The 26417-nt window shown below is 30.6% G+C and overlaps 2 protein-coding genes across 3 annotated transcripts in view; one reads left to right on the top strand and one right to left on the bottom strand.

Moving 5' to 3' along the window:
* The window catches only part of Epac (Exchange protein directly activated by cAMP), a 489842-nt gene that overhangs the window by 367719 nt on the left and 95706 nt on the right, over positions 1 to 26417 (bottom strand). The gene's annotated exons all lie outside the window — the stretch shown is intronic.
* LOC148284311 (trypsin-1-like) lies at positions 181 to 26417 on the top strand. Its single transcript, XM_088241891.1, has 6 exons — positions 181 to 385; positions 8502 to 8563; positions 11830 to 12063; positions 17397 to 17516; positions 24809 to 24958; positions 26038 to 26417. Exons 1-6 carry the CDS (start codon positions 319 to 321, stop codon positions 26221 to 26223), a joined length of 819 nt encoding a protein of 272 aa, XP_088098017.1. The 5' UTR covers positions 181 to 318; the 3' UTR covers positions 26224 to 26417.

Here is a 26417-nt window from a genome sequence, read left to right as displayed (position 1 = left end):
AGTAGGTACATAAAGACGTTTAATGCGTGTATTTACGCGCATGTTGTGATAAGAATAATGTGGTTTTAATGCGGCTTTTGTAAACCTAATTATCTTGTCCAATTACAGTGCACGTCTGTCCAGATAGAATAATTACAACCAACACGATCCAATAAATAGTCAGACACATAATAATACCGTCGGCGTCGGTCAGTTTGAAAAGGTATTTAATAATATTTTTGTGATCGACAAACTAAAATAAATGCGTTATGGTCAAACGTGCTGCAAATAAATGTGAAAGTTATTTTACCGTTTGTGGTGTAAAATCGGGGCCTTATAATGAAAACGGGACTCTTAATAAATATTCTGGTGTTTGTTCCCTGCATTGGTATAGTTCTTGGCGAAGGTAAGAATCATTCACAGGTGTAAAATATAAAATTCAATAGAACTCTGGTCATCCGGATTCCCAAATATCCGCAACGTTTTCAGGAAACAAAAAATAACAGAGATGTTATAATAACAAAATGGTGGTCTCCGAGGTGTAGTGGTCAAGGCGCTTGATTCACACACGGAATTTTCCGGGTTCGATTCCCGGTGAGAAAAAAAACAATAAATGTGATTTTACTCATACCTAGGTGTTCTGTGATGTAATTCACCGCTGTAATTGGACCTCCTGGCCTGTTGTGTTGCAAAAAAATAAAATAATAATAATAATATTTTCTTCGTCAAGGCAATTAACTTTGCTGGAAATGTTTAAGTAAATTTTCTGTGTGATTCCAATAGGGAAATCTGACTTTTTTTTTATTTTACATTTTAAAAGTAATAAAGGTCTATGATTTACCGTTCAGGAAAAAAAATATATTTTACATTTGTAATTTTGAATTACCGCAAAAACAGTAATTGCATTAGCCACCGCCCCTATGTCACGATTCATGTTAATTTTAAATTTTGTTCCTGACCATTCCATTTTTTTAGAACATCGTCTCGAATCTTGACGTCAGAACTATCAATTTCAAACATATCACCTACGCGTTTTTCAATTGACATATTTAAAAAATATATATATATATATACTTGAAAACATTTATCCGCAATATCCAATTGATTACTTTGATTATTTAATCAATTGATTTCAAAAATTGAATTTATTATTCTAAATATGTACATTTCATATATTTTTATCGGTATTCGTAGCATGTGATCTTTCCCTATTCGCTCTATCATATCAAAAGCTGACTGACTGTTTTGATTTAAGGAAATTTATAAACAAATACGTTTATTTCTATTTTTATATACTTTTAGCTTTTTAATCTTTTTTTTTCTATTCAATATGTTCTGTAACTTGAATTATAAAAATAAAACTTTTATTTTATTGGTTGGTTGGAAGAAATTGCCATTTGGCAATAAGCCCGCCAATGTACAAATAACATTATGTACAAAAGTTACATTAAAAAAAAAAAAGCGATAAAAAGTGATATTAGAGTAAATTTTGAGTTATCTTTCAAAAATTACCTTAATTTAATGGTTATTCATACTATCCGAATATCTGCATATCAGAATAACGTCTGACATTCATTATTTCGGATAGTTGGAGTATTACATTTAAAAGGTAAGACTTATATCATTATTTGTCGAGAAAGTATACTCGAATTTTCCATAGACGATATTATTTTAATAAAATGTTTTTATTTGTGTACTCGATGAAGGCAACCAACCAATTTAAGTTGTTATATTTATTCTTATCTGCGAATACATAATTGGTACCTAAATAGTTTTATTTGTAATCATTAAACAAAAACATAATAAACATCGTTATTTAAAAATTTAAAAATAAACAATTAGGTTGTTATTCTTAACGTATTACAACAGAGATGAAGAACATTTTAGAGAAGGGAATGTAGAAGTCTAGGCATCCACAGGGCTTATGAACTGTCATCGGCTGGTTTAAGTGGATACTTTACTCACTGTGTAACATTTACCATTCTGCCTATATTTGAACATCTATATTCCTTAGATTCTTTCATCTGTTGACGTCTGTAAAGTTAAAGAGCTGAAATTTTTATTGTTTATTTATTAGATTGTTATTTTGCCACCTTCAAGAAAAATAACGCTGTTAGCAAAAATATAATATTATTTTACATTATATGCATATACAAAAGAGGTCCCATATTTCACTTATTTGATTACGAAATGCGTAGATAATATAATATTTTAATAAGAAAGTCAGCATTTAAATTTCTTTCAAAAGAGAAGGAAAACATTTTCGAGAAGGGAACATGGAAGTCTAGGCATTCACAGACCTTATGACCTGTCATTATCTTATTTAAGTGGCCACTTTACACACTGTGTAACATTTACCATTCTGCCCATGTTTGAACATCCACATTTCCTCAACTCTTCCATATGTTGACTTTTGTGAAGTAAAAACGCTGAAACCTTTATCACGTGGGTGGATTCATCCGGCTGAACCAAATCACCTACTAGACAACGCCTGAAAACAATTTTCCAATTTTTATACTTCTTTTTTTACCAAGTAGTAAATTAACAATGTTTGAGTATGTCCGAATGCTTGCAGACTGGCTGGATTTCCTCTCTAGGGAGTTATTCATATTTAAATTTATTTCAACAGAGAGGGAAAACATTTTTGAGAAGGGAATATGGAAGTCTAGGCATTTACAGGGCTTATGACAGGTCATAAGCCTTGTAAACAAAGATAGTAAGCATTTAATACATTTGAAACTTTATTTAACTAGGCACTGCGATGTATGATACTAATAAGGGCCTTATTCATAAACTTGGCATAAAGTTACACTTAACTATAGTGGTATAATTCGGATAGGAATACCATCCTTATTATAGTGGTAGAATCATCCTTATTCTATACTCCTAAACCTTACTTATAAACTTACTCATAAGCCCGGCGTAAAATTGCGTCTAAGTTTAGTGGTATAATTCATCTGGGAATACCACCTTTATTCTACCACTATAATAAGGATGATATTCCCATACGAATTATACCTCTATATCAGCGGCGAGCCGTGATTTATTTTATAGGTAATCTATTAAAAATGTTCATTAATTTGTACTACATATAAGTACTTACATAACATGTAAGTAATGTAACTATAAATGACTACTTTTTTGTAATTCTGTGAAAATCAACTCAAACAACAATTATTATTAACCACGCGATAAACGTAGTTTTATTCTACACTATTTTAATACAATTCTTGCACAAAAGTTACAAATACCACAATGACATTCCGCAGATATTTCCATTATGATCTGTCATTGACAGTACTGTCAAGACTTGAGCACTGGTCGATTTCTTTTAAAATGAATAATGCCTAAAACGGCCACTGCGAACGCCACCTGTCCTATGTGATACATAATATGTCAACGGTATCCCATCAAAGAAAAATAGTCCTTCGGAAAAAATGTTCAAAATACTAGTTTCCAAATCGAGAATCTTCTAAAAATATTTGTAATCTGCAAGTTTGTTTTAGTACTAAAAAAGCCGACTTGGGTTAAAGACGAAAAATACAGTGTACTTTTTTGTATGGAAGAATAAGCTGAGGTAATCGGCTAGTTTCATCGTTCAGTAAGAATGGGCTGGGCGCTGGCACTGGGCGCGCTTCATAGAATTTTTTTTGTAAAAAGATATAAACGGTGATTTATAATAAATGACTATTACTTTTTTTTTTTTCCCATAAACATGGTTACTATAATTTATTATTATTTAAAGTCAAATATAATGGTAAGCTGTGCATAATCGCTTACTTTGACGATTCGCTCCTGCTCTATACTTAAGTGTAACTTAATGCCAAGTTTATGAGTAAGTCCCTAATTATTTAATGACTAGCATAGAAATATCAATCTCGAGTACAACTTGTTAACGTAAAAACATTTTTTTAAATTATCGAATTAGTTGTTTTAAATTATTGAAAATATCTCTGTAAATATGAAACATGATTTTATCAAACAATTCATTTTGTCCATTGTTTTACAAATCGCGCAATTATAAAGAAGGCATTTTGGTTTATTTATTTAGGTTTGTTTACTTAATGTATTTCAATTTTATATTTTCAATAACGCTTTATTCACGGACGATCCGAACTGCTCTGCTTACAGCTATTTGAAGTATTTACACAAAGTTAAATTTTATATTGACGACGATTTATATTATAGGGACAAGGTGGTAAATTTTTTTAAACTTTAAAATTAGCAAATAACAAAAATTTACAAATCTGCTTTCCTTCCATACCTTTACTTTTATTTGCTTTTTATATATCTTGATATTTTTTTTATTTTTTCAGTATGTATTTTTGTATTACTTAATTTAGTACGTACTATTATTTGGCATATTATCTATTTCTTATATTTCTTACTATGGTATTGAGTGAGTTTCTAGAAAACATATCTCAATTACCATTTCAATTATGTTTTTATACATACATTCTTTTTCTCTTGATTTCAATGATACTCTTATTTTGTTTTTTTTAATACTACTATATTTTGCTATTATTTGGTTGATTTTAATTATACCATTATTTTGTATATTTGATTATATGTGAATCTTAATTTGTCTAATTCATATTTTTTAAATTATTTCTGATATTTTTTGCATTGTATTCTTTGGAATTTTATTATTTATTACTAACACTTTTTTTCTAGATTTTTATTATAGTGCATCACATGTCATAATTTAATCGAATTCATTTTACCATGTATTTTTATTGTTAAATATTATGACTTGACACGGGCATAGCCTAAAACGCCTTCATAAGTTTCTTTATATTTAAAGTAGTGTAATTTTGAATGAATTTATAAATAAATAAATAAATATCATTGGTGTTTTCTTTTCGTATATATTACTGTTTGCTTTAACCCTTTCGCTCCTGGCCAACACGTTTGTGTGGGTACAAACAAAAAATCAAATTACCTTACATATTCTGTTAGATCCTGGCCACAACGATAGTTTATGTTACTGGTCATTTAGAACATAACATATTTTTTATATGATAGCTCCAGTATTCGAAGGAGAGTAAAGAAAATTTTTAAAAATATCTTAGGAGCGAAAGGGTTATATGATTTCCAATTACATTAAAGAGATCCTTTCGAAAATAAATTTGTCAATTTCAGTATGTCAACCACACTCAACTGAAAAATGAATTCAACCTCAATGCTTACGTTCCATTTTTTTATAAATATATCCACAATAGAGCGTATTTTACACTGTTCACCCCTTATTTCAACATCCAATAGTTGGGTGTATTACTGTTAGAAAAATTCCCGTTGATCTATTAAAATAAGAACTTACCCTTGTTCTCTTACATCACATCACATTACATACTATAAAACTGTTATTTTTAATTGAATTTCTTCACTGAAATTTTTATTACTGTTAATATCGCTTCTTAATTTTTTTATTAACCACATTTGGTCAAATTTTAAAGATTACTTGATATATTTGTTACTCATTCTTTTTTTTCTGCTGCGCTCGACGTGTTTGTTCGAATTGTTTAAAAAAATAATATATTTCTTTTCTTACTATAATTTGTCATTATTTTTGAAGCAATTTTTTAAATGAACTTTAATATTGTCTTATATTTCTTTTAATGTTTCTTCTCGTCGTTTCTTTTTTGAATCCCTTTAAATATATTTATATATGTTTTTCCTTTTCGAAAATGTTTTGTATTCTTTTTTATTTTAATTCTTACCTTTTAAGTTTTTTTTTTCACTTTTAGTATTATTAACATTTATGTAAATTTCAACTAGAAACTTTAAAAATGTTTTTTAACTTATTTTCAATCTTTAAACTTCTTTCATTCATGTTTTTTCCCCTCTTTTTTGTACTTGAAAAATTAAAAATAGTTTATTGCTAACTTTAGATGTAAATATAATATAATATAATATAAAGGTTTCACTGCTCTATTAGAGTTAATTCTAACTTTGTATACTAAAAAACTATGTAATTATAGAAATTTTTGTAAAAAGAATATAAGATTAGCGAAACAAAACTACTACAAAAAACTGATTTACGAAAATAGTAACTGCGACCCTGCACGGATGTGGAAAATAGTGAGGGAAATTACAAGAACTTTAAAATCGAAAACTACCCAAATAGACAGTATTGACATAAATAACACAACAATATCAGACACTAAATCGATAGCAAACCATGCGAATAACTATTTTACTTCTGTTGGAAACACTTTAGCCCAAAATATTCTTAGTGAATTAAAATCTAACGAAGACACCCTGGCTTATAATATACCATCTCTTGCTTCAGCACATAAAATTGAAGAAATTACAACAACACCTATTGAAATAATAAAAACTATAGACTCCTTGAAACTGAGCACAGCTACGGGTCCAGATAAAATAAATTCAATTGTTATAAAATCAATTAAAACATATATAGCAAAACCATTAGCATTTATATTTAATCTTAGTTTTAATATAGGAATTTTTCCGAAACATTTGAAGGAATCGACTGTAATACCAATTTATAAAAATGGTGACAGTAAACGTATTAAAAACTACAGACCAATATCCTTGCTCAATACTGTTTCTAAAATTATTGAAAAAATTGTCAAACTAAAACTTAATAACTATTTAGAAAAAAATAATTTACTCTCAGAAAACCAATATGGATTTCGGACAGGCATGGGTACTGAAAACGCAATAGCTAAATTGACTGAAACAAGAGCTAAACATCTAGACAATAGGGAAAAATGCTTGGCTATTTTTCTGGACCTGGCTAAAGCTTTTGACACTATTTCACATAAAATTCTATTTAAAAGGTTACATAATATAGGAATCTAAGGGCAGTTATATAAATGGTTAAACAGCTATGTAAGTGGAAGATTTCAGAAGGTGAAAGTGGGTAGTGACTTGAGCGAACCTGCTCAGCTCTCATTTGGTGTTCCACAAGGGAGCACTTTGGGACCACTGCTGTTCTTGATATATATTAACGAACTTTGTAACAAGCCATCACTTGGACAAATCATTTCATTTGCAGATGATACAGCTATAATTTATAGCGCATCAACTTGGTCAGAAACTCATAAAAAAGCAAGCAATGACTTAAGTTATATTAAAAAATGGCTAGACGAAAACCTGTTGACTTTAAATTCGGATAAAACAAAGTTCATTCGTTTTAGTGCAACTTCCGCCGGGCAACCTAATGAAATTCACGAACTTCAACTACATAATTGTTCAGTGATGGTAAATTGCAACTGCAAAAAACTGAGTAGTGTTCATAGTTTAAAATATCTTGGAATAATTATAGACCAGTATTTGAGATGGAATGAACAAATTGAAACTATAACTGCAAAAATTAAGCGCTTAATACATTTTTTCATCCCACTTAGAAATATACTTAAAGTCCCGGACTTGAAACACCTATACCATGCACTGGCAAATTCTGTGTTGACTTACGGTCTAATTGGTTGGGGAGCTTGCACAAAAACCGCCCTTGAACCTGTAGCAATTGCACAGAAATCTTTAATCCGAGTCATCTTAAAAAAAACATTTCGCTATCCAAGTGACTTGCTCTTCAAAGAATTCAGAGTACTGAATATTATTCAACAGTATATATTGAGAACGGTAGTGGTTACACACATAAAGAGAGACATTTACCCAAGCGTCAACCACAACCATAATACAAGATACTCTAATAGGGATCTGATACTAAGTGAAGGGGTCAACACTGTTCTGGCATCGAGACAACACTATAACGTAGGCAAAAAGGTCCATAACCTTTTGCCAGAATCGTGGAAAGACGGGAGTGTTGTCAAGTTACGGAAGGTGTTGACCTCGCTCTTTCATGACATTGGTCGTAGGGAGTCAGAAAAGTTGATGCATGCCACGGATTGGAGAACCTTACTGGATGTCAAAAATAAAATATAAAAAAATAAGGAATAATTTAAAAAATATATATTTATACATACATAAATTGTCTATGTTTTTATAAATGTATGTACGTGTATGCGCATGGGCGTATGTACGTGTGTGTGTATGTACATGTGTATATATGTGTATATTTACATATACATGGGTGTATATATGTGTATGTCTGTATGTATATGAATCAAAATATGTATCCGAATAAGTTTAATTTTGTTTGTCTGTGTTCTATATTAATTTGTTAAGTATTATAATATATTAAAATGTAATTGCCTAGCTTGGAACGGGGTATGTACCCTTGTTAGCTGGGCAAAGTGAATATGGAATTGTATTTTGATAAAGAGTGTGAATAAATAAATAAATACAATATTGCACTTAAAAAAAAAAAATAAAAAAAAAAAATAAAAAAATTAAAAAAAAATAAAATTGTACTGTGTTTCTTGAATAAAACAACAAAAAAACAACAACGTAATTCGTCCATATCTATCATCCAGGTATATTAGTCAGCCCTCAAAATCTCCAACAAAAATCGAAACTGGTGTAATTTTTAAAACTACAAGTATGTTTCAAACGGTTTATCTGATTGTTATAATATTTTATTATATTTTTAGGAGAACGCCATGGAAGGATAGTCGGCGGTGGTACTGTTGAAATCGCAAATGCGCCATTTAATGTAAGTCATTTTATTTATTGATTCGGCATAAACTTTGTGGAACAATATTATTGAATATATTAAATTAAACGCTTTGTTATGAGACCATTGAAATATTTTTTAAGCACTGCCACTTGTATTTATGTAGTTAAAAAAAGTAAATATCTTTCTATCTACGGGTGTAGTTATAAACTTAATACAAATTTTATTAATGTATGATCCTTCATTGTATACTAAGTAAAGGGCAAATAATTAATAAGTAGAAATACAAAAAAAAAACATTAATTATTAATATCGTAAAAAATTTCAACGACATTAAATTTTATACTCAAATTAACCAAGAATATATTTTTTCAAATTAATTTTAAGTTTTCAAGGCTATCCATTTCTTTGATTTCTTCGGGTAACTCATTGTACAGTATTAATCCCTCACTATTACTTACAAAATTCTCGTTTTATTAACCCCACCTCCTTAATAAGCTCCTCCCAACTCTGTCAATACCGAGATTTTTTAGTTCTGCATATTAATCTTTAGCTTATAACTTCACCTGTAGATGAAAAGATCTGTGCTTTCCGAAACAATAAATAGTCATTGATCGCGCTACTTGCCTGTTGGCAGATGAATGCTAGAAATTGGTCTTGTTCGCGGGATGCGTTATAATTATTTACTTTGCCACCGAACCCTGATACAATTAATGCAATGGCCTACCTTGTACTGGGGTTCTGACACCTTATTGTTTGGAACTTCTCTCGCGGCAGTCAGGATTACATCAGATCCTGTGGTCAGGAAAGAGGAGCACGTGACGTGGTTCCTTGATTATTATTATTATAAAATGACACAGTGGATTGAGTGAGTTATTGATCGCAGAAATAACTTAGTCGCGACCGCGGTGAGAATATCAAAAGCACATGCACTATGACAGTACGGCTCTTATTTTGTTCTTTTTTTTGTTATGTGCATTTGAATAAAGTATTATGTTGGGCCGGAGATAAAAATGTGGTACCTACCCATAATAAAAATCGCAATCGCAAAAATCCAAGGCCCAAAAGGCAGCAAATCGGTCTAACGTGTAACACATAGTAAATGTGGCGTAACCAGTAATGATTAACAATTCAAGTGTTTTCGTCTCTGAACAAATTGTTTAATTTAATGTAAGTATATTATATTCTTTACTGCATTCAACATTGTTTCTAGCATGAGTTTTGTAATACAACATACTCAAATCTCGTTGATATATTTTTCTTGAAAACATGTTTAATCCATTATTTAATTTAAATTATTTATTGACAATTCTTGATGGAATTCCATTGTAATGATGTAATAACTTATATTTACATAAAAGTTATTAATTTAAAAAATACTTGGTACACTTCCACTTATTTATTTTGATCAATTAGCGCTTTCACCCTCTAATGGGCATCTTCAGACTGGTAAATATATTACACTGTATGAAAAAAAAAAAAGTTCATTGATCTAAGTTTTAATTTACTAAATAACGAATATGTATGGCATTTAAACTTGATAAAGAATTTTGGATAATAATGTCTTTTAACACAAAACCCGGTTTGAGTTGCACACTCTCACATGTCGAGTTCGTACGATATGTGATTGTCACAAAATTGTCGTATTCAGCACAATCATAAATCGAATCGAGAACGTTAAATTATTTATGAGATTCAGATTCCAATTTCATAATGCGATTTATATTCTAATGGAAATACAGTAATGTAGTAGAAATATGGTTAAAATTATAAAAGATATATGTACTTATTTGATATTATCAAGAAACCTATACTTTTTTGAAACTAATACGAGGATCGATAATACGAGGTTCAAAAATATCATGATATTTATCTAAATACCCGAAATGCGTCGCGATCATAGAATTAAGAATAGTCCAGAAAGACTGTAGAATCATATTTGGATGCAGCAAACTGTGTCCAAAAACCCCCCCACTCTGCCACACTCAAGTCGTCGCGTAATGTTGCCAGATGGGAAAAAATATTATTATAACACAAATGTAAGGTCAAAAAAAGCATTTTGTTAATTTCTCTAAAATTTTATTTTGCACACGGAAACATCGATTGACACTACAGAGTAGATAAGTAAAGGGTAATTTAAAAAGAGTAATTGAATTAATGAACTTTGAACTTAAAATATAAAAAAAAAATTATTTTATATAAAACGGATATTTTTATACTCTTAAATAATATTTGATGTTTAAAAGATAGTGTCGGTCAAATATTCACCACAGCGTTGTTTAATCCGAGATCCAATTTTAATTAGTTCTCTCGTTAGATGAGCAAAGTAGCGTAAAATTTACTTCCTTGGCAACACTAACAAAACGTCAAATTTATTTTCTTTGGCAATCTGACCGAAAAATAATTCAATTTTTAAGTAATACATTTGCTACTTACACATGCATTTGCTAATTACACATAAAATGTGATCTCATCCTGTTTCTTAAAGATTCCAGCAGTATTTCTTCACTTTAAAACCACACAACACGGCATAGTTTAATTCAAATCGGGTTGCGTACTGAGCGACGTCTACAAAGAAACTAATGGGTTAAAACGTAAAATTGCCATTGCAATAGCATCAGCCATTGACAGGTCATAAGCCCTGTATATGCCTAGAATTCTATATTATCTTCTCTTAAATGTTCTTCATCTCTGTTGTAATATGTTAATATAAACAGCTCCCCAGGGAGTTTAATCCAGTCCTTGTCTACAAAAATTTGGACAAATTCAAAATATTGTTGATAAATCCACCTGGTTCATGAAGAAGTATAGAAATTGAAAAAATAAAATTTTCAGGCGTTGCTTAGTATGTGGGTGAAAAAATTTAATTAGATGAATCTCACCCGCATAAATAAAGATTTCAGCTCTTTAACTTCACAAACATCAACAGATGAAAGAATTGAAGGAATGTAGACGTTCAAATATGGGCAGAATGGTGAATGTTGCACAGTGTGTAAAGTAGCCACTTAATCCAGCTATTGACAGTTCATAAGCCCTGTAGATGCCTAGACTTCTATGTTACCTATTCTTAAATGTTCTTCATCTCTGTTGTAATATGTTGCCATAAAATATTGTAATGCCCGAACGACCGATATTTCATAGTAACCGAGATTCTAATAAACCGAAGCCCAAAGGGCCGAATTGTTTTGCATGTAACCTACTATTTTGGTTTCAATCCTCTTTTTACAAGTCTATTAAAAAGTTGTATAGACTGCACATTTTTCTGCTGTCGACTATTTATTGGAATCTTTTTTTTAAATTTGCAGGTGGCTTTGGAGTATACCAGCCGGCACATATGTGGCGGGGCAATCTTGTCCGAGCAGTGGGTGGTCACAGCCGCTCACTGCTTCGGCCTGAGGGTCTTCTACAAAGATAGGGCGGTTGTGAGAGCGGGCAGCGAGCTGAGGGGCAAGGGCGGGACAGAACACACCGTCAGGAATGTCCTCAAACACCCTGACTTTCACTTCCTGCTTGTGGATAATGATGTCGCCATGATGCAGGTATTCACAAAAAAAATGCCTAGTGGAACTTCTTGGTAGAAGCTACTTGTAATTCTTCAAGTAAAAAAAATATAATGTTCGACATGATGACATTTTAACATAATTATATCAACTTATAAACGGATTCATCGCTATTGCAACATCGTCAGACAGGTATTTTTTTTTTTTTTTCATATTTACTACAGCAATTTACAACAAATTAATTAAGTAGTAAAAGTAAACATGTATATATTTTTTATTTTTGCTGTTGGTTCATCCAAACTGCCCAATTAGGGATAGCTTCCCCGTTCTAAGGCAGTAAATTATGTATTTTATAATAATATTAAAAAGTAATTACAGTGTTATCATAATGTGTGCTTTTTCAGTCTTAAAAGTAAACAATAAATATCCAGAGAAAACATACATAAAACCAAAATTTCTATATCCTAAGTCCTAAGTCATTACTAGTAAAACAAGAAACCAGCTTACGTCCTTCTACATCGGACAACAATTTCCCTGACTCCCTCCGACCAATATGGATGAAAAATGCAGTTAACACTTTCCTCAGCCTGGCAATCCCACCACATTTCCACGAATCTGGGATAAGGGTATATATCCTCGGGCCTATATAATATTGCTGCCTTTGAGCCAAAAAAGTATTAGCTCCTCTCTGTAGAATCAGGTCCTTATTGGAGTGTCTAGTATTATGAACATGACAAACCCTTGCGTATTTTTCCCTGATGAGATTTGTGACCGCTACTGACCTCAATATACACTGTTGACGAATATCCATGAGGTATGGTTTCCAAGAAGTTTAAACCATGTATCAACATCATCATCATCGTTCTTTTAGAATTTATTGGAGGCCTTCGTGATATAACGGCTAAGACACTTGACTCATGCGCGGAAGGTTCTGAGTTCCATTCCCTTTTCCTGTTCTCCTGACCTGTTTGTAGTGCAAAAAAAGTAATGGTGGGTAGGGCACTGCATTGTTACACCAAATGCAGCGTTTCCCGATCTGCTGTTACATGAAGATAAGTTGTTCAGTTTTGCGCTTCAAGAATAGTCAAAAACACTCGTCCGGTTTCTGTTTCACATACAGAACGGCATTGACATTGACACTGACTTCAGATATAAATATTCAACCTATTTAATATCCATGTTTTTGCAGATCTCGAATGTTTCGGAAGTCCACGAATGCAAGATAATCAGTCGTACGCTTCAGGTGCCATTCCAGGGACTGAGAAATATTGCGGTGTAAAAACACAAAAAAATATATATATTATCAAAAACATGAATATTTTAATTTTCAAATTAAATGTTAAAATGCATTAAAGTATTTTTGAAAAATTTGACAGGTTTTTTTTTAACTAAATAAAAACTTTTTGGACATCCAATTAGACGGGTTTTTTTACTAGCGTCACGATTTCAATAAAGTTTCACTAAACCGAATCACGTATTAATTAACAGTGAACTGTAAAACTTTTAGTAATCAAATTCCAACGGCAAGCTAAAATTTTGCCAAATTACGTCGTGTGTTTTTTTTTTAATAAACTTTGTAGTTACTCAGTTGCACCAAAAAAAGAATCAAGAAAATAGTAAAATAAATTACTATTGTAACGTTTTCATCAAACATTTTGCACATTGTGACAAAAACGCAACAATTATTATAATATATTTATTTTTTATTAGCATAATAATTAAATATTTTTTGTAGAAAATTAGTTCAATAGTCCTTCGCCCTGGGGAAATCTGTTCTCAGGAGGACTGAATAGTGTTGATATAAAGGGTGTTCTTTAAACCCTGTCACATCTGAAACCACGATGATCAGTATGGGCAAGAAGACATATTAGCATATTAAAAAAAATATTTAGAACGAAGGAAATTTGTAAAAATAAAATATGAAAAAGAATCAATGGTTGGTAACGTCTGCAGGGGAGAAGCGAGGGAGGCGCGGCCACGCAGTTAACGGTGTGTCAGACTCCCCCCTCCCCCTCCTCGTTTCACTCCTGCAGAAGTTAGTAACCATTTGTTTTTTATATATATATTTTTTTAAATTTTATTCGTTCTAAAAATGTATTTTAATGTGCCAATATGTCTTCTTGCTCATACTGATCATCGTGGTTTTGAATGTGATAGTGTTTAAAGAACACCCTGTATATATATATATTTCAAATGTATTATATAATAGTTAGTTTAGTTTATAAAACCCTTATCAGTTTTCAACATTTTGGATAACTACACTTTAAAGTTTAGTTTACCGGTGTAAAAAAAAATAAAAAAATAATGTTTTATTTTAACCCTACTATGACTTATATTATAAACATAATATAATGTAAGTATCATTATGTCTTAATAGTGTATTATGTTAACTATGTAACTTTATTTTTAAATTATTATTTTTTTTTTTTTAATTTTTATATTTGATAAAATGTTAATTATGTTTAATGTGTAACTTTTTCTTATTATATAGTATGTATAATGTAAAAGCCCCATGGGCGTCAACAGAAAGAAAAATAATAAAAAAAAAAAAATAAAAAAAAAAAAATTAAATTAAAACATTTCTCAAATCAACTTTTTTTACAACTGGCTAGTAGCTGGCTGCTAGGAGGTTCAAAGTTACAGGATTGATTATTTTTTAAATAAAAACGTCGGCTTTACTGAAAATACATTTGATGATTAATTAAGGAAATGTTATTTTTCAAAGTTTTTCAAAATATTGAATACCTCCATGTTATTTCATTTAATTTTTTTCTTTGCATTCATTCGTAAATTTTTAACTCCAGTATCCTAATTAAAATCGTGATTTGAATTTATGAGATGATTGGCAAATTTTAAAATATTGTTATTATTTAAACATCACGTGAGTTCTTTAATGCAAAAATATACATGTTCACGGTTTCGATAAAAAAAGGTTTCGATTTACGTTATTATTAATGGTTTTTTTTAGATTGCATTTTTTTTCTTACATTTCACTATTTTTTACTACAATAATACTTTTCAACACAATGTCGTCATCACAAATGCATATAATATTATCTCTAATATTTTGCATTCGTCAGAAAATATTAATTACACCATATTATCGTGCTAGCTAGAGATGTCAACAAGGTCTTGTGGTTAAATACTGTGGTTTGTGTTCATTCTTGTGACATATTTCAAGATAAAATGTCAATCAATAGATTTAAAGATAAAGTCCGACAGATTCCGTTAAGACGTAAGGAAAAAGTATGTTCGAAAGATGCAAATACTCGAAGTTTGTGTAGAAAGTGTGCATTATATAAAACAAATCAAGTTTCCTAGCGGCAAAGGAACGGCTAAATACGAATGCTGATGGATTTAGAAAACGAAAAAAAATACTAAGGTATGGCATGTCTAGAGTCAACAAATTCGTAAAAATGGGACTTGTCAAAAGTTAGAATAATCGACGTGCGTTCAGGTGTGGTTATGAGATAATGAAATCAAAGAGAATTGCAAAAAGTATTTGATTATATGCCAAAACAAGTTGAAACCGTAATTCAAACCAAAGGGGCCATCTTTATATATATTAAAGTATGTACGTGTGATGTCACCGGTTAAACCGATTTACGTGCGGTTTTCAGAAAAATGTAGATTTTGCGCAGTGCGTGTTCGTAGATATTAAAAACTTCAATCGAATATGTAAAAAAAAAGTTAGGAGCATAAATGTTTTATTCATCGATCTACCAGGATTGCATTCGAGGAGAATGCATTTGCAAAAAAATGGAAAGATATTGTTTTTTTGTGTTTAAAAAAAGTTTATTTTTGAATGTTTACAAACAGCATTTGTTTTTTGTGGATCTTTGTGGATGTGGATTATTTCCCTCAATTCCTTATGATTTCTATCTATTTATTTCTTTTCATTGGATTTTTGGGAACATTAAAACAATATTAAATTAAATGCATTTTTAAACATCGTATTTCTACTAAAGTACACCCCTTTGTTGATGAGACGACCGAGTTTGACGTTTGCAAAAAGAATGCCATATTTGAAAATATATTTATTTGAAGTTTTGGAATTCAACTATAAACAAGTACCTATTTAAATTTAATATTACACAAAATCGTATTAGTTTGTATGTCTTACCTTAGAAATAATATAGAAATAAATTCTTAATTGTCGTTTTTAAATTAAGAATGCAGAAATGTCCCCGAATCAATTTTTTATCCGCACAACAACGTTATAATTTTTTTGAACATTTATGTGATTCTAAAAGCAAAAATAAGGATGCAAAAAAAAACATATAAATCAAATTCAAGATATTGTACAAGTAGAATGATCACTGGGCCATTGTTGTTAATAAATACACTTAAATCCAGATCGCACAAGCTAGTGAAATTTTTATTGTGCCTGTTTTGGCGAATAAATGTAAGTTTATTGATAGCGTGGGTTTAAATGCACTCCTGTAAAAAAATTGGTTGTGTCACTTTCATTCTCGGGGAACGACATATACATAATATGAAGTAATGTCATACTATTGCCACTGACTACCCTTACAGAGAAATGGTGTGATTTCCATTGTTGTTGTTAGATATAAGTTTGCTTTAAATCAGCAATTAAAAAAAAACTCTGTTACACTTTTCTCCTTACAAATAAAGGTAATAGAGTCGCAATATTTGTTTTTAGTTTTTATATGCAACATTTTTATTTGATTTTCAAAATGTAGTTTCTTTAATTTTAAGATTTAATAAATAAAATAATTAGTTTGAGACCCCTGAAGCATTATATATACAAGTAGTCATACTTGCAACCTAGATGGGTTCATGCTCGTTCGGTTGTACATAGGAAGTAAGTACTACTGACTTTGCAACAATAACCGATGAACCGGAGATTCAGTCTTTTTGTATAATATACTCATATAAATGTCTGTTTATTTTTATTTTTGCTGAATTTTTGTACATAACAATGAGTGCTTATGTAAAATTTACAAACCTAAAATGCAAATCTTTTTTTCCACTTTTCTTCTATACTTCACTCTTTTACCGTAAATCGTTTATTCTTTTTTTTACTATACATTACTTTTACTGAGTTTAACCATAACAATTTACTTTGTTTTCTTTATTTAATATAACTTTGTATTTAACTTTAATTTTGTTCAAATTGGCTACGGCCGTTAGTTATAATAATAATAAAAATAAAAAAATAATGAAAAAGAACGACAAACCTCAAAATTCACAATGCAATATCGTCTGGCTAAATTACAAAACTCCAATCTCCAATTTCAAAATATTATACTGTTTTTTCACCCTCCTGTTAAATTTTTAATTTTGAAGTTGTGCAAGTTAGTCAGACGATATATTTATGTATTTGTAACATTATCTGTTTCTGTTTCCAGTTACACCCCCTGCTAGTATACTCGCCAAAAATTCAACAAATACCTCTACCCGAACTCAACTCGGTCAAAACACCACAGCCAGGTGACTTGATGACAGTTTACGGATGGGGTTTTACAAAGGTCTGTAACAAGCAGTGAAATATGACGGGTACACAGCGGAAACGGGTTAATTTTTTATTATTTTTTTCGAGATTCAAAGCCATCTTCTCCTGGATGAGTTCAGTAGAGTGGAATAATAAAAAATAACAAAACATGTCTGCCTGTCCTATAATTTATAAGAAATAAATTTGGGGTCACGGCTGGCAAAAAACATTCGAAATGCGACGGTTGCTGGGTGTGTGAAGTTCGTTTTTGTCATTTCAACAATGGAGTTTTTTTTAAATATAAAGTAGACGTTTTCGTATATTTTTTTTGTAATTGTATATATATAATGTAATACATAAAATTATGAAAAGTCGCGCATCAAACAGAGGGCGACTAAACTACTCTTAAAAGAGTAGTTTTACGTTTTGACCCATTAGTTTCGTTGTAAACGTCGCTCAGTACGCAACTCCCGATTTGAATTTAACTATGCCGTTTTGTGTCATTTTAAAGTGCAGAAATACTGCTGGGATCTTTAAGAAACAGTATGGGATCACATTTCGTGTTTAATTAGCAAATGCATGTGTAAGTAGCAAATGCATTACTTAAAAATTTAATTATTTTTCCATCTGTCAGATTTTCTAAGAAAACAAAATGGACATTTTGTTAGTGTTTCCAGGGTAGTAAATTTTTTTACCCTACTTTGCTGATCTAATGAAAATTGAGAGAACTAATGAAAATTGAACCACGGACTAAACAATGCTGTGGTGAGCATTTAACCGACATTATCTTTAAAACTTAAAACAAAATTTAACATGATATAAAAATATCCGTTTAATGTAAAATAAACTTTGTTTTATATTTTATGTTCAAAGTTCATTATTCCAATTACTCTTATTAATTTACCCTTTACTTATCTACTCTGTTGTGTCAATCAATGTTTCCGCGTGGAGAATAACATTTTAGAGAAATGAACAAATTGCTTCTTTTTACCTTACATTTGTGTCATGCAACATTACGCGGCGACTGTGGGGGGACTTTCGGACACAGTCCGATGTATTCAAATATGATTCTACGCTCCTTCTGGACTAGTATTAATTCTATGCTGTAATAGCTATAAAAATATCTATTACATTAATAAAAAAACCATTTTTTTAAATATATGAACCCAGTTTCCCATAAAAAGGTTTTTGCTCACCTGTAAAATCGTTTTTTGTTAAGGAGCCCGTTTTCGCCGTGAATCCTTAATTTATGAAAAGTTTTTTCTTACAAAACAACATGCTCGTTTTATTATCCTGACTGATTTTCTTTCTATTTCGTCGCTTTTATTTTAGAAACGAGTACATTTTATTATTATTATCATATTATTTAATTTTTTAGAACAAAAATTTATAAAATCGTGGTATTTTTTCATTTTATTTACTTACAATTTTTAAAAACCCGTTAGGGTTACATTAGAAATTTAATATTGTTTAGTCATTTCATGTCTCGTCTAGTCTAGTTAGTTCAGTCATCATGTGCTTTTTCAGATTGATTTTAAATTTGTCTCCAGTAAAAGTTTTCAAGTAGTAAGGTAAGTCGTTGTAGTGTTTTAGTCCATTGTTTGTCCTGTGTTTGTCTTTGCTTTTTCAATATGATAGTGTTGTTGTTGTCTGGTGTTATATTTGTGTATGTCAGCATTTTTGACTAATATTATCGAAACTTACAAATAAAACCGAATATACTACAAAGTATTATTAAAATTTTCAATTCGGAGCTCGATTGTTGTGAACTCCTAAATCTTATTAACTTCAAAATACCGAATCGAGACACTAGAAGTACGGAGTTGTTTGCAACTACATACGTAGGTACTAAATATGCACGAAACTCTCCGATTCCACGTTTACATTCCTTAGCCAAGAAATTTACTTGTGATATGGACATTTTTAATACAAAAAGTTATTCATTTTAAAACGTTCTTAAATGCATTGTTTAAAACTTATTATTAAAGTCGTAATAAAACTTTCTTTTTCATGCAATTTTTTCTCTGTTTTTGATGTGTATTAGTATTATCTTATCTCGTTCTGAAATTAATTTATCAAATATTTTTGTGTACAATGTATTATATTATTTTCTTATATACTTACTGTAAAATAATTGTTATTATTTGTTTTTAACATTAATTTGTTAAAACAATATTTTTTTAATGTATATTTTTTTGTTTAAACTCTTGACAAGTTATTTACAATTTGCTTTTTAATTTAACACTTTTCTTATATTCATATTTTTTTATGCAAAGTTTCACTTTTTATTTTGCATTGCAGTATGCTTTTTATTGTTTCTACATGTGTACAAAAAAGCATTGTTTATTTTTCAAATTATTACTTACTATGTTTGTACTTACCTATATAATTTTTCAACAATATTTTGAGTTTGTCTAAATTTTTGTAGACAAGGACTGGATTCAACTCCCTAACTTCACAAACATCAACAGATGAAAGAATTGAAGGAATATAGATGTTCAAATATAGGCAGAATGGTGAATGTTACGCAGTGTGTAAAGTGGCCACTTAAACCAGCCAATGACAGGTCATAAGCCCTGTAGATGCCTGGACTTCTATATTACCTTTTCTTAAATGTTCTTCATCTCTGTTGTAATATGTTACTATATAATTATTGTAAAGGCTCTTTGAGCGTATTGTAAAATTAAATAAATACATATACATATGAAGAGCTAGAAGTTATCCTTAATATATATATATATATATATAAATCCGGATTGTTTATCCTATCTTAAAATCCATAATTCAACTCTTTAATGCGCCTGAACTACTGAGCTCTATAAAATTAAATATTCCAACAAGAAACCAAAAGTAACAAAGAAGACGAAATGGACTTTTTCGTACTGAAAACCATAGGATTAATTACGGTTTTCATTCCGCCTTGCCTAGAATTCTTATCCCAGTCTTGATTTCTTTGATAGCAAGTTGTCCCCTTTAAGCGATCTCTGAATCAATTCAACTGTAACTAACCCTCTCCCTCTCCATCCCCACCAAGTCTAATTTTGTCCTCGCTTCCTTAATGTACTACATTTTATTATATCAATGGATATGTCAGTATTATTAAAACTTTATAAGAATACAGACAAATCTGTACTTATTATTGTATGATACTGTGTCTTTTTATTCTCTTTCATGTAATGTATAAAGTCTTCGTTAATGCCAAATGGGCGTGCATGTAAATATTTTGTAAATATATATATTGCTTTAGGAAATATGCCTAGTATACTTACTTTGAAAAAAACTTAAGTAACAAAATAACTGCGTATCTGTGCATACTTTTATTAAGTTTACATTATTAGCAATCAATCAAAGCAACCGCCCAAACCAATTAATTCTCTTTCATTACACAAAACATTTAAGTACAATCGAGTTAAAACTATTATTATTTATTTTTTTATACATGCATAAGATTCTTCGTATTACCTTGAAAAGTAAATCATATTTATTTTGGTAATTTAATACTTTAATACCACAATAGAATACGATAAATTACAACTTTGTATCAGATTTACGCCACAGTATCAAGTTTTCGGATAATTTTGATTAAATTCAATTATTTGCCTACCTCTTTAATTTATTTTATATTAACAGTAATGCTTAATGAAATAAATAAAACAGTTTATTTAGCAATTGTTGTAATGCAATATAATAATAAAAATGTTTCGAGTGTGTCTTAATATTTATAGACCGGCTGGATTTCCTCCCTTGAGAGTTATTTGGAGGTATAAAAAGTATAAAAATTGAATAATTATTTTCAATTTTTCTAATACGTAAAATGGTTCAGCCAAATAAATCTCACCCACATTATAGGGGTTTCAGCTCTTTTACTTCACAAAAGTCGACTGATGGAAGAGTTAGAGAAACGTGAATGTTTAAACATAGACAGAACGGTGAATGTTTCACAGTTTGTAAAGTGGCCACTTAAACCAGCCAACGACAGGTCATAAGACTTGTAAATGTCCATACTTCCATGTTACCTTCTCAAAAAGGTTTTCCCTCTCTGTTGTAACGAATTTATAACTCCTAAGAGAACAAATCCAGCATGTCTACAAACATTTGGACATACTCAAAACATTTCTGAATAAACTAACTGGTGTAAGATGTATAATAGTTGAAAAATTATTTTCAAGCGTTGCCTAGTAGGTGAAATGGTTCAGCCGAATGAATCTCACCAACATTATAAAGGTTTCCGCTCATAAGATATACAGTTTTTTAGGCTAACTAAATGGTTTCCATACGACTCATTTAAAAAAAATATATTTTGTTGTTGATTGCATTGATGATAGTCACGTAAAACTTGTTTATTTTTATTTATTATTTCATATACCAATATCTATATTTTTTTATCTGTCTAATATTTTAATGGATTTTTCAGGTAAGTAAATAAAAATATTGTAAGTACAGTATCTACAACTTGACCTGGTTTTTAAAAAGCTTAGATGTCTTAATATTTTGTAGAGTACGCAGTGTGCACGCGTTCTTCTACGGTACATACATTAAAATGTACTCACGCACGTAATATTATATACATTAGTGTACTCATGGCAGTTGGAAAGTGACTTGTATTTTAATACCTGGGCCTCGATTATAATGGGAAGATAAAAACGACGGTATAGTTGAAGGTAAATTCTCTCGGGCTATTACGAAGATACAATACCGACCCCCCAGTTTTAAATTTTGGGTAAGTACCTACATCGATATGAAACAAGGGAAAGCGTACGTCACGGTTCACATATCTATTCACTAAAATGACATAACTTCAGTATGACGATATAGTTAAAGATAAAATTCTCCCACAATCAAGTTTTGATGTAAGTACATCAGTTTGTATCGACAGGTCTTAAACTCCTCGAAACGTTTATCTACCCATTAAAAATGACAAAAATTATATTCCATCGAGCAAGTTTTCCTTTGATTACGATTTTATTTTAATTTTTCATCGTTTTGAGGTTGGTACAGTTTTTCTTAAAAGCCTATTAAAAATATGAGAAAAAAATAAGTCAATTTTGAAGTCGAAATAAATTCCGACATAACTGTCAGGTTTGAAAACGAGTGGCTTAATGAAGTGGCTAGAATGGCTAGATGTTGCTATTAACATACAAGAGCATCTAGCCGTAAAATTTTACCACTGTAAAAAAGAAATTTAGTTATTATTTTCTTCCCATCTGTTTTACTGTTTCTGAGTGTACGTATCGAGAGTCGGCCTTGTGATCGCTCAGTAGATGAATCGATCGTTATGTATACCGTCTTGCTAATTATCAAAAGTCAAATAAAAAACATGTTCAAGCGAGCATTTTTTGCTTGAATTGGGATTTATTGGAGTTTATAATCGCTTTGAAGTGGGCACTTTTTATTACAGAAGCCCATTTTAAATATAAATAAAGTAAGGAACGCGTACTAAATTTTGAGGTCATTCATTGGTTCTATTCGATCAAATGATATCGAGAAGACAAGAAGTTAAACATACCGAGAAAGATACAGATAGCACAGAAGTTAAGTTTATACCATCTCGATATGTTAAGATGAAGAAAGCGTTAATAATTGAGGCCCTGAACCTACAAAAACAGTCGATCTGTAAAAATATATTTAACATCTGTTTTAAGAATGCAAATGGCGCTTGTTTATGTGTTACGATCACTGATCTTATATTATCTGTGGTTGTGATTATGCTAAGGAACGAAACTTAGTTACCTTATTAAGTACAAAGATCAAATGACACATTACAATATGTTAATTTATATATTCGCGTGTTTACTTGAATATTTAATTAAGGTTCTGAAGATAACAAAAGTATTAGCCCGTCTTTGATTACAATATGAAGTAAGCAGAATTCTTTTCAATGGAGTTTTCAATAAGCAAAAAAATTACGATGGATATAGTATTAATATTTTTTTCGTACGACGCGACGTCGGATGAATTTTTTACTAAGACGAGATGCTATGCGCTCTGTGGGGTGAACAAAACGTATGAAGTTTTAGTGCCAAAATTGTACGCAATGTTCATTAGAAGCCCAGAAGGCGGCCGTAACGCGTAACGGCAAAATGACGTGATGTTAACTGAGAGACGTTTTGTATGTGCTCATTTTTAAACCCGAAAATTATAAATCAAATCACGTTTTATTTAAAACGCTAGCTTAGAAAGCTATCTCATTAGAATCGTTAAAATCCGCTATAAATATATATTATATTTTGAACGTTATTCCTGACTTGTGAAAATACCCTATTGCCTATAAAATATAATCGAATTGTATTTACAAAGATGAACATATTAATTATTTTTTTTATTCAAAACATGCTTAAGTTACCGACGAAGACATGGTAGAACTCTATTTATCCGAACATGATTCTAATTCGCTGTATTATTTCAAAAGCAAAAAAAGTGATCTTATCGTAAATTTTGCGTTTTCTTTCAAAATATTGTCTTAATTTAATAGTTAATCCAACTATACGGATTTTCGCATATTCTTTTAACGTGTGGCAATAATTATCCGGATAATTGGAGTTTTACGGTCCGTCATATTTTTATATGAACATTTATGTTTTTGTAACAAAAACTATTTTACTTTAATTATTTATTTATTAACGACCAAAAGCCTTTTACATATACAGAGGTTATAAACAATTTGCAAATATGAAAATACAATTTAAAATGAAAAAAACAAATGGAAATACGAGAAACGTTATAGTTATTCAAAAAAGTTAAGAATAATTGATCTTGAAGTTTGAGAACTACATATGTTTTTTATAGACATTTTGAAGATAATTATGTTAACTTCCCGTTGTAACACGCTCCCTGTACACGTGTACACTGCACCTACACGCATTAGTTCAACTGTTCGGGATTACCCCAAGGAAATAATTGTTGTTTATTCGAAGTATCTTTTAATTATTTATATTGACATGTATGTTTTTTTATTTTTCTACTTCATCAAGTTTTTTTCCAATTTTTAAAAAAAATAAATTATATTAGTTATTATTAACTTTGCTTATGATTTTTTTTCTTAAAAAAATTGATCTGTGGAATTCGGTTTTTGTCTTTTCACTGAAGAAAAGTTATCATTATGATTTCTTCATTTCAAATATTTTATTCTTATTTTTAGCTCTTTCTTCTATACTTTTAGTCTCTCTTTCTGGACTCCATAAATCAATATTTAAATACTTCTTTTAAATCTTATTTCAGTTAAAATAATGTTATTAACATTTGAATTTTAGCGCTCGCAAAAAGTGTGATAATTAAAAATTTCTTAAAATTAAGAAAATAAGGTAAAAGTGTGTCTAATTATTGTTTCAGGAAACAGGAGAACCTTCTCAGTACCTTCGTTCCGTTTCTCTCCCTGTATTCCCACGGGAAGAGTGTAACGGGCTCTACAGGTCCAGAGTGAATGTAACAGAGCAGATGATCTGTGTTGGTTACAGAGAAGGAGGGAGAGATGCTTGTGTGGTAAGAATAACTTTAAACATCCAATCAGCTCATTTCGTTTAATCAGTCAGAAAACACTTAATGCGGAAAAACGCGATTTGCGCTCTAACAACTAGGGTTGTAGTTTGTAGCAATACTATTGCGAACTTGAATCGCATTTTCTAGCTATTATACTCTTAACTGCGTTCTACTTATTCACACACATTTTAAGATTACATATTGGCTACCCAAATTACAAAACGGCTGATCGACAATTAGTCATATTGATTTTTGGCTGACCGAACAATCAGCATTTATGTTTTGGCTGGATTTGACTTTTTTCTACCACTCGTATGTCACATGTTGTTGTCATCGAGAAAAATGACGTTTTGTATTAAAATTGTTCCACAAATATTATTCAAAAGCGTGATAAAATAAATAAATTTAATAAAAAATAATGTTACTTTGAACACTTAACCTTTAATTAAAACAATAGACGCTGACCATTATTAGTAAAATGCATAAGCTTCATTAGAATATTTTTTTAAATTTATTAAAACACCAAATTTCTGAGTTTTGAGAGTAAGTGCTTGAGAAGAATATTAGGTATAAAGTGGTTTGATTTTATAACCAACATTGAAGTCCGAGAACGGACACAGCAGCATCGTATGACGAGCGTCTTGAGGATGCGGCGGTGGTCCTGGCTTAGATACGTGCTACGCATGCCTCAGGAGAGCCTAAATTCAAGTTACCTCTCCTTTAAACCTGCGGCCTCTTGTCGTCCTGAAAGGCCGTTGATGACGATCTTTCGACTTTATTCGGCGGAACTAAGAGCCGTTGCATTGACGTGGAAGGAGGCGAGAGTGCTGGGTGGCGATAAGGTCTCCTTGAGGCAATTGGTAATGTCCGCAGGAGCAGATGTGAAATAGGAAGAGAAGAGATGATTTTCACATTATATGAAATAATATGCTGTGTACGAAATAAACGTTACGACAAAATTGTATTAAATGAACGTAAAACAACATAAGTACGTTTAATATAAATAGCTTCTATCTGTTTTTTTATAGTAAAAATCTTATAATTATTTACAAGATCTACAAAAATTATTGCATATTTTTCAGTTGGATTCAGGGGGGCCTCTTGTATGGGACGGAACCCTACATGGCCTGGTGTCGTGGGGCTGGGGTTGTGCGCGCCCCCTTAGGCCCGGAGTGTACTCTCGTCTTGCAGCGCCTCAAGTTAGAGACTGGATATTGGATATACTACATATGAATACTTCAATCCTTAATTCAATTTCTACGCTATAAAATAAAATATGCATGGAAATAAAACAGTTAACATGCTATTTTATAATAATTTATTTTGAAAGTTAATGTCATATTTATAAATATTTGTGGTGTTTTTGTTACCAATTGTATTGCGATGAAAATTAAAATGCACGGTGTAAAATGTTAAAATGTTCACCTGTTTCTAAATAATAAAGAAGGTGTATATAAAATTC

Source organism: Micrasema longulum, unplaced genomic scaffold (assembly GCF_059751315.1).
Source record: "Micrasema longulum isolate JH-2025_06_02 unplaced genomic scaffold, ASM5975131v1 h1tg000133l, whole genome shotgun sequence".
Lineage (NCBI taxonomy): Eukaryota > Metazoa > Arthropoda > Insecta > Trichoptera > Brachycentridae > Micrasema > Micrasema longulum.
This window is presented reverse-complemented; position numbering and strand designations above follow the sequence as displayed.

Bases quoted from the DNA above. Each gene is read 5' to 3' on its own strand.
- LOC148284311 (XM_088241891.1), top strand. From the start codon at position 319: ATGAAAACGGGACTCTTAATAAATATTCTGGTGTTTGTTCCCTGCATT. The intron at 386-8,501 runs GTAAGAATCATT...TTATATTTTTAG, and splicing joins TGGTATAGTTCTTGGCGAAG to GAGAACGCCATGGAAGGATA. The intron at 8,564-11,829 runs GTAAGTCATTTT...TTAAATTTGCAG, and splicing joins TCGCAAATGCGCCATTTAAT to GTGGCTTTGGAGTATACCAG.